The 13,190-nt window shown below is 36.5% G+C and overlaps 1 protein-coding gene across 15 annotated transcripts in view; it reads left to right on the forward strand.

The window, feature by feature from the left end:
- The window catches only part of PHF14 (PHD finger protein 14), a 267,127-nt gene that overhangs the window by 228,309 nt on the left and 25,628 nt on the right, over nt 1-13,190 (forward strand). For 10 of the 15 annotated variants that reach the window (XR_010598265.1, XR_010598263.1, XR_010598264.1 and 7 more), the window contains one exon: nt 1,199-1,312. The exons of 4 other annotated variants lie outside the window; for them this stretch is intronic. Coding sequence is in view for 7 of the 11 variants with exons in the window: in XM_065583162.1 (XP_065439234.1) it covers nt 1,199-1,312 (114 nt within the window). In the remaining 4 variants the exon portion in view is untranslated. Of the gene's footprint in view, nt 1-1,198; nt 1,313-12,089; nt 12,162-13,190 lie in introns of all 15 variants that reach the window. One more of the 15 variants, XM_065583155.1, reaches the window with a different exon arrangement.

Here is a 13,190-nt window from a genome sequence, read left to right on the forward strand (position 1 = left end):
GAACAACCCTTTGTAGCTGCAGTTGAGGATCCTGCACATCTATTAAATGACTGCTCATCTCATGCTGGTCTATCCAGACTTCATACTGCTGATCCTGAGACTGTTGAGTGGATAAAACATGTGATACCTACCCAAGTCCTTTTGACATTTTTCCTTTTTGTACTTTAATATCTGTTTTATCTTCCTACTTTTATATTTTCAGCATCTTTCTGTGTTTATTGTATCACTTGTGCATTTGCTAATAATACTGTATTGTTAAAGCATCTGATGGACAGATTCAGTTAGAACTTTGCACAGTTTTATGTTCTACATCAACATTCAATGAGCCACAAAACAGATTTGCATGGGGTTTGGATGACATGGATTATACAGTAGGTGAAATGTTTATTGAATCTAGTGCTAGATTTGGGAGCATTCATTAAAAACAAAAGGAAAAATGAAATGGACCAGATTCTCTTTTCAGTTACACCTATCTAACCCTATTGGGCCAAATTCAAACTTAATACAAGTGAACCACAGCTCCCATGGAATTTTTGGATCAACCTCAGTAGTGACATAAAGCGTGGGACAAATTCTGCCATTAATGGTATTATTGATTTGTCAAAACACATATGGTTATTAGTGTACTCGTGTCTGTTTTCTCTAATGCTTAAATAGGTGTAATTAAGCTTTAAATAGTACAAGCAATTAGGATGCAAGTGACAAGTTCTCTGCTTCACTGGTAGGTAGAAGTACTAGTCAGATTGTGTTTGAAGACTTAAGGAATACTTAATAATTACCTCTTAAGTGCCTTGTTTTTCAGTTCTTGTTCTGCCTTGCTCCCAGCTGATTGCAGAATCATGCCTCTACTCATTCGAGTCGGAAGAAAATTATTTTTTCCTTTCCACATGAAAGGAAAGTGAGGGCAGGAGAGAAGATAATACTAATACTAATATAGAACTGTATATTTTCAAATATGTACAAACATTTACTAATTCTTACAATACCCTTACGTAAGGTATATAATACCCCCATTTTATAGATGGAAAAAACTGAGACAGAAGTTAAATGACTTGCCCAGGTTAGAAGGTTTTTAGGACTTAAGAGTTTCTGGCTTCCATGCCTGTGTTCAGACCACAGTACCTCTAAAAAGTCTCTCTTTTGTGGAGTACCACTTCAATACACTTCTGAGGGGTCTATTTGTCTCTGTTGCCCTCAGGACTCCGAACCGTCAAATGAAGTGGTCTCAGAGGCCCCAGGTAATGTGGTACCCTCTACCTCAAGAAGCAGCTCTGAAGAGCTGGTAGCGGTGGCACAGAAACATCCAGAAGAGGTAGGACATTCTGTGTCTATTTTATTCCTAAATTTATGTTGGGTATATAGGTTTACTGCAATTTTTCATGCCTGGTCTTAACTTTACTTATAGCAAAGCCTTTGTTAAAGCTAGAGGTCAGGCTGGCCCTTCCTCACTGTGTCCCTGGCACCTAAGACCTAAGGCCTGCTGCAATGCCTAGGGCCTCAACCAATGCTGTCCATTAGCTAAGCCCATTCTATCTACTGTTAACTGAGACTCTCATAATGAATGACTGAGCTTTCCAGAAATACTTGAAAATATTTTGTTCGTTCCTTATTTTTCATACATTCATGGCAGCAAGAATTCCTTCAAACCCTGGGGAAGTCAGAAGAAATGGACTCTGGTTATTAGAGGATTTTTGTTTATGTAAAGCTATTGCCAAACTTCTCAGAAGTAAACTTGGCTAGGTTACGTTGGCCATGATCTGAAGGGAACTTCCCCCTCACTTGTAAGGAAAGGAATCTTGACAATAAATTGACTATCTGTTTTAGCCCTCATTAAGAACACCTTGCTGGCACCACATACTGTGTGCATGGTCTATTCATATGGCCAGGCTCCCCACTGCTATGATAAAGCCTTGGTCCTCCGTCCCTGAAGTCAGCTCAGCAGTAGCTCCCACTTGGATAGCAAATCCTCCCTACCTATTGAATGCCATTATTTGATTTTCCCTAGGAAAGAATGTACAGTAGATAGAGTTCTTAAAAGGTTCTTTGATTATGTGGCTGACAACTTGGCATTTCTGTTCTCTCTTTCTATGTGCTTTTTATGGCATGACAAATTATAGAAATGTTGCTAAAATGTTACAAAAGACAGCAGTTGAGTGAACCCTCAGCACCTCTAAAAGGACAGCATCAAAGTCCACACTGCAGGTGCCAACTTGTGACTGAACTCCATAATGTGGCCCAAGACTCATTCTGTCTCTGAACCTACATCATAGGTACCCTTCCATAACAGGGGAGGTAGGCTTTCTGTAAAATTCAAAATCCTGACCCTCTCCTATACTGGGAAACATCTTTTTAGGGGATGACTGTTTCCAATTTCAAAATGTCTTATTGAAATAGGGGTACCGCCTCAGCCCATGAGGAGAAGCCTTAATTTTCTACTTCCCCAGAGCCCCTAAGAGTTTTAGATATTCCTTTCCTTACTATAGACCCGTCAGGAAACATTATCAAATGATGTCAAGTATCAGAGGGGTAGCCGTGTTAGTCTGGATCTGTAAAAGCAGCAAAGAGTCCTGTGGTACCTTATAGACTAACAGACGTATTGGAGCATGAGCTTTTGTGGGTGCATGATGCAGCCAATGAAGTGGGTATTCACCCACGAAAGCTCATGCTCCAATACGTCTGTTAGTCCATAAGGTGCCACAGGACTCTTTGCTGCTATTATCAAATGAAGTGGTCATTATATTGAAACCAGTCCTACTCCTTTCTGTGTTCTTCTGGCTACAGTCCTCCTCATAAAGAAAGACAGAGAATTTTTGCTGTTCAATATCAATGGAAATATGGTTCCTCTAATGTTGGGCCCTTTCTTTAGTCTCCTGGTGCTACTTTTAGAACTATTTTAATATCTTCTGGAACATCCTGCTCTCCCTGATAGTCTTGTCACTATGTCCCGCAAAAAAGAACAGAGTCCTTTACCACAGGACATTCAGTGATTATTACCATTCTGTCTTAAGTGAGATCACCAGTTTACCCCATTTATTTTGTGGCAATGCCATTATTTTTAGATCTTGAAATGATGGTCAGTTTATCCCACCTAAGTGGTCCTACCCCCAGATCTCAGGACAGTATAATACAGATTATTACTAATAATTCTATATAATGCTCTGAATAGCAGAGAATAGCTTGGTATTAATATTCATAAATTCTGGCTCCTAATTTCTGGCTTTGCCAATTTACTCCAGTGATTGGCACTGATTCTGGCACAGTTTCTGGATGTTTCTCTGGCACTTACCTCCAATGGAGAGGTCAAGATTAAGAGTACATGTCATGAGATTAGCGGTGGATGGGAGGGGAAAGATGGGTTTCAGAGAAAGGAGTGAATGATGACTGAGAGAGGAAGAGGAAAAAAGAAAAAGAAGGGGAATATGAATTTTGTCCTTGAAAAAGTCTGAAATTCTGGGGAGAGGGACCCTAGCGAGTTCAAAGAGAGGGATGGAAGACAGAGAAATGATGTTAAGGCTTTAGGACTAATTGAGGATGATATTGTTTAGCCAGCTGAACAAGGGAAGGACAAACATATAGGCAGCCTGTGAGGGAATGAGACTGTCTTCAAAGATGCTCACTATAGCATAAGCAAGACTAGAGAGAGGTGAGACAGGGAGAGAGTTAGGGTTGAGTTTACAGGGGACTTTGAGTGGTAGAGGAGAGGAACAATGGTATCTTGCCTAATTCCAAGCCCACACCAGGATATAATTGATGTAAGTTGTACATTGGTAACTCATCGTGAATGCAAATTAATGTGACTTACACATGGAAGGCCTTGTTTCTAACTGGAAACATATCTGAGAAGCACTGCTTTATCTTACACCTTCATTAACAATCCTTTCAGTTGACTTTTCTCACTACAACACTGTCAATGTGTAAATTACACCAGCTAATACTGAGAGTGACATATACCATTTTATCAAGGATAATATATACCATAATTTGTGTCCCATCTGAACGTGGCCCGTGAAGTGCTGATAGGAAGACAGTTAGGTAAAAAAACATGTAATCACCCAAAGAGATGGAAATAGGAGAGGGAAATAGAGAAGTCAGAATGTTTAATAGACTGAAGGTTTCAAAAGTATGGCATTAACAGGAGCTGGGGGAGAGCAAGTGAGAAATAATGAAGATGGTGATCAAAAAGAGGGGTGTCAGAATTGAGGGAGGCAGGAGGAAAATAGGTTTCAGAGTAGCAGCCGTATTAGTCTGTATCCGCAAAAAGAAGAGGAGTACTTGTGGCACCTTAGAGACTAACAAATTTATTAGAGCATAAGCTTTTGTGGACTACAGTCCACTTCTTCAGATGCATATAGAGTGGAACTGTATATAGAACTGCATATAGAAGTGGGCTGTAGTCCACAAAAGCTTATGCTCTAATAAATTTGTTAGTCTCTAACGTGCCACAAGTACTCCTGTTCTTTTTGCGGATACAGACTAATATGGCCGCTACTCTGAAACCTGTCATTATGCAAGGCACTGCATTTAGCTGTATGGGGTGGAAATCCATCAACTTGTTCCACTCTATATGCATCTGAAGAAGTGGGCTGTAGTCCACGAAAGCTTATGCTCTAATAAATTTGTTAGTCTCTAAGGTGCCACAAGGAGGAAAATAGTTCATGGTGAATACAAATGGTGAAACATCCCAGCCTAAAAGTTACAGATTAGTTTCTATAAACTAGAATTTTCATCTGCCAATGATGTGTCTTTGTCTCAGATACACCAATCTGAATCCAATATTCTTGGGAATTATCTGTAATTTATTGCCAATTCTAATATTTGTTCGTAGTGTGTGTGTCTTCAGTTGCACTATCAGAATAGTTTTTGTGAGGGTGTTATTTTGTTGGTTTTGTTTTTGTTAACAGAACTCACAGCAAAATTCCTAGCTTCCCTTTCTCTCTGACTGCTAAAAGAGCTTCACCCTGGGTGAATAGAAGGACAAGGTGGGATCTGCTTCTGTCCTACCCTCCTTCCCTCATGATCGTTATTATACTCATGTCTTTGTGATAGTGACCATGTCCACATATATATTTCCAGTGCATAGATAATAAAGAGCTCTGAACCTTATTTAGGGCTTGGGACACTACTACAACACAAATAATCATAAACAGTTAAAAATGTCTTTGCAGTTTGGTGCTTTTGCCTGTTATTTGTATGACATGAGGGACTAAGGCAGTTACTGTAGATTAGAGTACATGGGATGCAGAAACATTGTAGTTAAAAAAAAATTGCTTTACAGTATCATGCATTAAGTTAGAAGGATATATTGTTTCTGTAGTTTCAACACTTATGCACTTCTGAATAAAATAATCTAAAATTTGTAGTTGGTTTATAATACTGTTGTACTCACAATATCTATATCACTCACAAAATCCATACTAAACACAAGGAAGTTTTCTGCTTTATTATAGCGAAGAGTTGCTGGAGTTAAGGTTATATAACAGTTTCCATTATAACACCAGGCTTTCTTTTCACTCACCTGTAACTTGCTGAATATGCTCATGCTTATTCTCTGTATGACAGCTTTCTTTTTTCTTTTAAGGTTGGAGCAATTATAGTTCAGCTGCTTTTATGTGAGGAAAGTGGGGAAATGGCACTTTTCTGATTTTATATATAGTGATTGGCCTACAGTCCACATGGCTGATGAGGTTTAAAGGATGAAATATGGGATGGAAATGGTCCTTTTTGAGGAGTAGTGCCTTTCATTGTTTTGAGGAAAACCAATTTGGATTCAACAGATCCTGCAAGCTGATCTGCATGGGTAGTAGACCTTTGCACCCATGTGGAGCCGAGTTGACTTCAGCAGGATTTTATGCGGGCAGATCCAGCTGCCGAATTAGGTCATATTTTTATAATTCATGTAGTAAGCATGCACAGTAGAATTTTTTACTAAACCCACAAAATGCACACCTTAGGATGGCTACATTATGCATGCAAGTATGCCTAACCTAGCTGCCCACTAAATTCAATAGTCCACTGAATTATACCAAACTGACTGGAGCAGGGCTATTTTCCAAATGTTTAACAGAAATACAGGCCAAAATATACTTTTCTCATAAAAAAGAATTCTTGCATCCTGATTTTGAATAGTCCTTGAGCTGATACACCTGACATTTTAAAGTTTGGTTGACATGGAAATAACCCTTCCCTAGTCTTAGCCCAGAAGAAATTGGTTTTGATTTCACTGTCTTGAGTTTGAAAATCAGGTTTTGCTCAGTAGATTTTTGGCAAAACTCATTAGGAGTGATGGCAGTAGTTGCATGGGTTAGCTAAATTTACTTCAAAGTAAATTGGCTACTCACTTACGGCTGAGGTATTTAGGTAATGTTTGATTATGTTCTGTTGTTTGAGAAAAAGTATGTGATAGTGTAATTAAAGACAATACTTCAATGTGTAAACAAGAGGGGAAGAATTTATGTGTGCAACCCTAACTTCAGCATTGCTTAATCATCATTCTCCTAGAGAATTGGGAATAATATTTGCTTTCCATAAAATTGTATTCTGGTGTGTGTTATCTTTCATGGAGTTCTTGCAATGATGGTGCTTAATACAGGAATTTTATCAACCTAATCACTTCAAACTTCACTTGGTACACTCTGTTTTTAATAAGCTGCTGAATAAGAAGAAAAGTCTGTCTTTGTCTGTTGGTTCCTTTAAACCCAGGGCCCAGAAAAATCACATTAAAATATCTCATTCTTGAATTGAAAGTAAAATAGAAACAAATGAGGTATGTTTAATAGCTTCTTTTGACAATCCTGAAGCAAATCAGTTTATCACATTGTACTAGTGTGGGCCCAGAGGCTTACAGAGCTCTTCTTCCTGCATGTATGTGTTAGGAAAGCAATACCGATTCAGATAAAATGCCATGCTAGGCTTTTCCTTTTATTCAACTACCAGAATATTATGAAGCAACAGAGGGTCCTGTGGCACCTTTAAGACTAACAGAAGTATTGGGAGCATAAGCTTTCGTGGGTAAGAACCTCACTTCTTCAGATGCATTCTTGCATCTGAAGAAGTGAGGTTCTTACCCACGAAAGCTTATGCTCCCAATACTTCTGTTAGTCTTAAAGGTGCCACAGGACCCTCTGTTGCTTTTTACAGATTCAGACTAACACGGCTACCCCTCTGATACTTGACAGAGTATTATGAGTTCATGGCATTTAGCTCTGATGCAAAAAGTATGTTTTTGAGCCTCTAGGTAAAATGTAGAATGATGATATTGTAGCATGCAAGCATGCATATAGCCTTTGTATCTGATTTGCTATCTTACTGCAGTGCTAAAACTACCAAAACTGTACAAAGCCTCAAGATACTGAGCTAAGAAAAGATGAAAATACATGCCCATTAATCTGTTTCTGAACTATTAGGCATTCATTGCTCACGGCATATCTGGATAGAGTATAGCCTTTTTCCATCAGTAATTCACTGCTGTAGTATAGTGCTCTATTTTATGGGGAAAGATGTGTTTTGTACTTAAGTCAACTGCTATTACTCATAAGTACTCTACAGGTAGTTTTAAAGGACTATGGATGTTGGCAAGAGTCTTGCCAGCCATTAAAATAATTCCATTTGTCTTCTAAAGGCTAGAGGAGACTTCTACATTATTTCAAATATGAGCAAAGGGAATGTCCCTTATTTTTATGACCACAAATGGCAGCTGACATTTTCTTTTGTTTTTCCACTACTCTCCACCCCTTGATCTTTAAATAAAACATTGTTTTCCAAGTCCCATTGCCTCTTGGAGCTTCAGTAGATTCTAAAGCTTGCATTAAAAGAGCTTTCAAAAAAATCAAACCTGTCAACTTAATCAGCAGAGCCTAATATCCAATCTTATTTTATTGTATAGGCTTTTTGCCTTTAAACAAAGTGAAATGTGACTTGTTTATATTCACGTTGAATTAAAAGGAATGCTATGGCAAAATGTGTAGCAATACTTTTCTGATACTTTCTCCATCCTCTAACCTCAGTAATACCAGAAAGACACTAAATAACTGTATTATTTTGATAAATATCTGTCATATGCAGGTCAGAAAATAATTCGAAGGCCACCAGAATAAACAATGGGAAGGGGCAAAAATAATTCATGCACACAAGGACATGCAAGAAAATGTTAAGCAGCATACGCAGTATAGTGCCTTGACTCTTGCCCTTGTAAATAGACGAGATGCTTTCATTTTTTTTCTTACTTCAAAGATAGTACAATATTTTCCTTCTGTTCCCTGCAGCTGTCAACTTAAACACCTGTAAGAGAAGAATTATAGTAGACTGTTGTTGATATTTCAACTATAAATATTTTGTTGTCTCTTAGATGAAGTTAATTGGAAACAAAATAGAGTTTTCCACATAGCATGGCTTGGACTACCTATTTACCCTTGTACACTTCAGTTTTGTTGTTCTTTTATATAAAGTGTTATCCTACTCTGAAGAGTGACTGAGAGGTTACCTGGTGATTGTGATTGAGCCTCTCCATATTAAATTTGTTCAGTTAACAAATAGAGATGATTCCTTCTTAAACTGCCAACCCAGTAAACTCAACCTGGGATCTGAAAGTCAAGTGAGGTTCTTTCCTTCTTAGTTTTCATCACTAGTATAAAACTTCTGCAAGCCAGATTGTGTCCTTAGTTATATCTGTGTAAATACATTATTTTCTGATTACATCCTTAGCCACACTTATACAAATTCACTCCTGTGCAGAGGACCTGTACAAAACCTGTGAACCACTTGTATTGAATTTCAGAGTGTCTGTTGTATGTGGCACAGCAAGAACAGTGATTTGTAGCAGCATAGAATTTAGAGGTGGAAAAGGTATATTAGATTATCCAGGTCATCTCCTGGATAATGCAGGCTTGTTCTCTGCAGTACTTTTTCTAGGATTTTATCTAGTTTAGTTTTAAAAGATTTAAGTGATGGCACTTCTGCCACTTCCCTTTGGAGTCTTTTCCTCAGCTTATATACTCCTGGCCAAATCATGCCCCATGGAACACTGCTGTTATCTTTTTTCTTTCTCTTCTTTGATGGCTAATGTATTTTAAAATTGTAACAAATTACCACACTGTGATTGCTGTGCACTTAAACTATTTTCCTGAGTTTATACAAAAGTCAGATACATTCTAACGAGGTCTAACCTGAAGCTTAGTTATCAGTTATCTGTGGTCTGGCTATTCAGGTGAGGGTGCAGGCAGCTACCAACAGGCCTGTGTTCCAAACTAATGCCGAGGTTATTTATCCAGATTACCTGGTATTCAAAAGGTGAAAATAAGTCTTGTGTCCTATTTCTTTATGATAGGTGTTTGTGGTAGTCTAATGACTTGGTTTCCTATTAATACTTTTCCATTTTCATAACAGAGGAAATTAGCAATATATTATATTTGATATCTGTTTACTTGGGTTCTTGATTATTTTAAGAAGAAATGTTATCAATAAAAAGGAGAAAGTGTTGCCTTTTGCATGATGAAGTGATTGCTTCTGTCAGAATAAACAGGAATGCACAGCGGCTTGGCACATACCTCTGAAAATTACTTAAGGCTTAAGCATTTGATTTTACTGTTTGGCTTATTTTAAATATTGTTCTTCAGTTTCTTATTTTTTGTCTCATCTCGTCAAATGGTAGTGTTTTATGTAAACTCTTAAATAACAAAAACATTAAGGTCACAAGGTGGTTGGAGAAATGTTGCCATATAATGTTGCTTTTTAAGTTAATTTATTATGTAGGTTTAAGCTATAAATGGCCTTACAGAATTATAAAACTAGGCCTCTTGAAAGAACATTATAACTTTAAAAAATGAATTATTCCTGTTTAAAATTTTCACAAATCCAAGACATTTGTCTTTATTTAACCTTTTCACAGTCTATGCCCTTCTTTAAAATACACTCAGTCCTATTTCGTCTGTTACTTGGAAGGTATTTAATACATGACTTGGCATCATTTGCATTATACAAGAAGATTAACTTTACAAGCTCGGCTATTAATCTGAGTAGCTCTACATATTGACCTATGAAAGAACATAATTAAGTTAGCTTAATTAAGTTAATTAATTGTCACACTCTGATGAACTTATATTGAGAGGAAATTAAAGGCAAATAGAAATCAGCATTCACTGGTTTGAAATCATATTTTAAAACATTTTACAAAGATACATTATATTTAGATGACGAAAGTATCTATTGTGTAATAACCGAAGTACAGGCAATTAAAAAATGTTAAAAGCTAAGAATCCCTGGAGTATTTAGACTCACTTCCCAAAGCAGACAAAAATAGATCTTGAAAAATTAGTGCTAGAAGTTCAGAAAATAAGTTATTTTTCTATACTCAATTCTATTTAGAAATTAATTCCATCATCTATATATTGACTACACTGAGAAGGATACCATATAAACTAGACAACAAGTGTCCAGCCTGATTCCAGATTTATTTTGGTTGGGGAGAGGGAGAGAGAAAGAGGGTAAGCAGAACTCAAACTCAAAAGTACAACGGTACATGTCAGAACAGGAACATTTTTCTAATGCTTTAGAGGGAGGAAGAAGCAGGCTCCTAGTGTGTACCCCCTTAACTGCATGTCTGTAAAGAGGAATAGCTGCAGGTGCACTTGAAGGGAAAATAAAAGTTTGTAGCGGAAATTCAGTGTAAACATTCTACATGAGGAACATTTAAAAGCACATTCCATCAATCTTTGTACATTTTTGGATGTACATTGGTGTCTCTTCAGAGAGCTTTCTATTCTAGAAGAAAAAATGGAGAAAGCTATAAATGAATGCCACATTTATTGAGATTCATTCTGTGAGATTAATTGTTTTCACCAATTTTAATTAATTTGTGTATGTGTAATTAATATTTTTATTTTATATGCTTGTTGTGTATAAGCAGCATGTGTGAAGTCCTCAAAGAAGCCAGGATTTCATCCTGTATGTCTATTGTTAAAATCATCATTTTTACCCAAGTAAAGCAAATATTTTCCTGGAGGTTTTTGGTTGCCAGTAGTTCTAGATAATATTGAGGTGTCATATAGCTGTATTCATTGCACTATGCAAATATGGCATTGAAAATCAATGAAATTACAATCTGAAACCAAATTCATTTTAGAAATTAGTTATGCACCACTTTTATATGCAGAATATGCCTATGAATAAGTAGAGAATTCACTCCTTCAAAGTAGAAAAATACTTTTCTGTTCCTGAATACTACTATTTCTGTTTCACTTGCAAGTTCAACCTGATGTATTCTGAAAACTAGGTGGAGTCAAAAGAAACCCAGTTATGCCTGACTCAGAGAATCAGACTTATCATATACAAGTTAATAAGACTCAATTTTATTCCCTTTCTCCCCCTTTAGACTATTATCCACAAAAGCTTTATATTGTAACACACTTTGATTTAAAATAAAAATGCTATTATGCTTTGTTTGCTGGCCCTTTTAACCAGATCTAGAATGCTTGGCTTCTAGTAATATTTCAACAAGAAAGCACTGTTTTATTTTCAGATTAAACCCCTTTAAAAAAATCACAAGAAATAAGACAAGGGTTTTCTGCTAAAGGAAGAGAAGGGGAAATGAAATTGAAAATTAGAACTATTTAAACTCTTGAGTTGGAAAATGGCAGCAACATCTATACTTTGGGGGTAGATTCTCAACTGCTATAAATTGTCATAACTACCTTGATTTCAGTGGAGCTATGACAGTTTACACCAGCTGAGAATCTGCCCCTGGATGTTTCAAGACTATTGTCACCATTGTCATTAGCAATTTCCACTCCTATGTGAAGTATATACTTGAAATTGACTCCAGGCAGAAATTGTATTTGGTTCCTGCCTTCTAAAACAAATGTATACCTTATTAGTCTAGCTTTTAAAAGAGTTTTGTTATTTCCCCCATTATCTGGCATATTTGAATGAAAAGGTAAGCAATTAAATTATTTGTTCATAGTATCACAATGTGGCATTATATGGTATGAACAAATCCATGATCCTTTTTATAGGCGAAGTATAATCTCAATATATTTGTTTTTATTTTTAATGTCACAGGTTGAAAATATAATTTGAATGCCTTTAAATCATTACAGGTGTCAAACAATGAAACTCAAGCATTATTGAAAGTTTCAATGTCATCTTTAAGTTACTGGAGATAAGAAGAGGTTAGTCTGTAGTCATTAATAATGTAGGTTATATAGATTTCCCTCCCTTCCCCCCCTCGTCAGTTGTTCAGTGTTATCTTGAAACTGCAACATTGTCCCAATACTACCACAGTGCAGATAATCAACAGAAAACATGCATTTTAAAATACTGTAACTTTCAAGGAGAGTGTTCAACAAACAGTGAATGGTCTATAATATACCACAACATTGTAACAGACTAGGATCACTGATATCTGTAAGTTTTGTTATGTTTTGTTTTAATAACTGTATTTTCTGGTGCTTATCTTTTTGATATTCAAAAAATATTGTAATTGTAAATAATTTAGCCTCAAAATTATATTTTCTGGGGACTCTCAGATCCATTTCCACATATTTCCGCTCTCCCTCCTCCTCTCGCTCTTATAATCCACTTTAGATACTAATCCTTTTTTTAAGTGAACACTTTATTTTAAGAGGGTTTTTTTTAAGTTATTACTCAACTATTTAGTCTCTCAAAATTTCCTCTCCCCGGGTAATGCTAACGAATTACATGTTTTTAATTTTATTTGGAAATTTAGAACATCATCATAATTGAGTACAAGAAGACTTAGAAGGAATATGGTGAACAGTAATATTTTCAAATAAATTAGTTACCAAATATCCAATCCTGAGCTCCTTATTCAAGCAAAACCTTTGCTGAAATCAGTCAAAACCACCACACCGTACTATAGATAATGGACTGCATGGAAAACATTGTATCCATGCCAAACTGAGGCTGTGCTTTGGGATCAAGGCTAAATTGGAGCTAAAATTCAGAGTAGATGGTGCTCTGTTCTTGCAAACTGTCCTTCTGAGATTGCTACTATCCCTATTGGAATCTTGTCAGACTAGCTGTGCACTCAGAATTCTCCCATCCTTATGCTGAAATGGTTTCCAAGTATATTTAAACCTCAGCTGGAAAATGGACCTCTTTCAAATTTGAATTTAACCAAAACTATGGAGATAGGTTCAAATCCAGGTCCTCTCTTCAAAAATTGAATGCATTTAGGT

This window comes from Chrysemys picta, chromosome 2 (genome assembly GCF_011386835.1).
Source record: "Chrysemys picta bellii isolate R12L10 chromosome 2, ASM1138683v2, whole genome shotgun sequence".
NCBI classification, from domain to species: domain Eukaryota; kingdom Metazoa; phylum Chordata; order Testudines; family Emydidae; genus Chrysemys; species Chrysemys picta.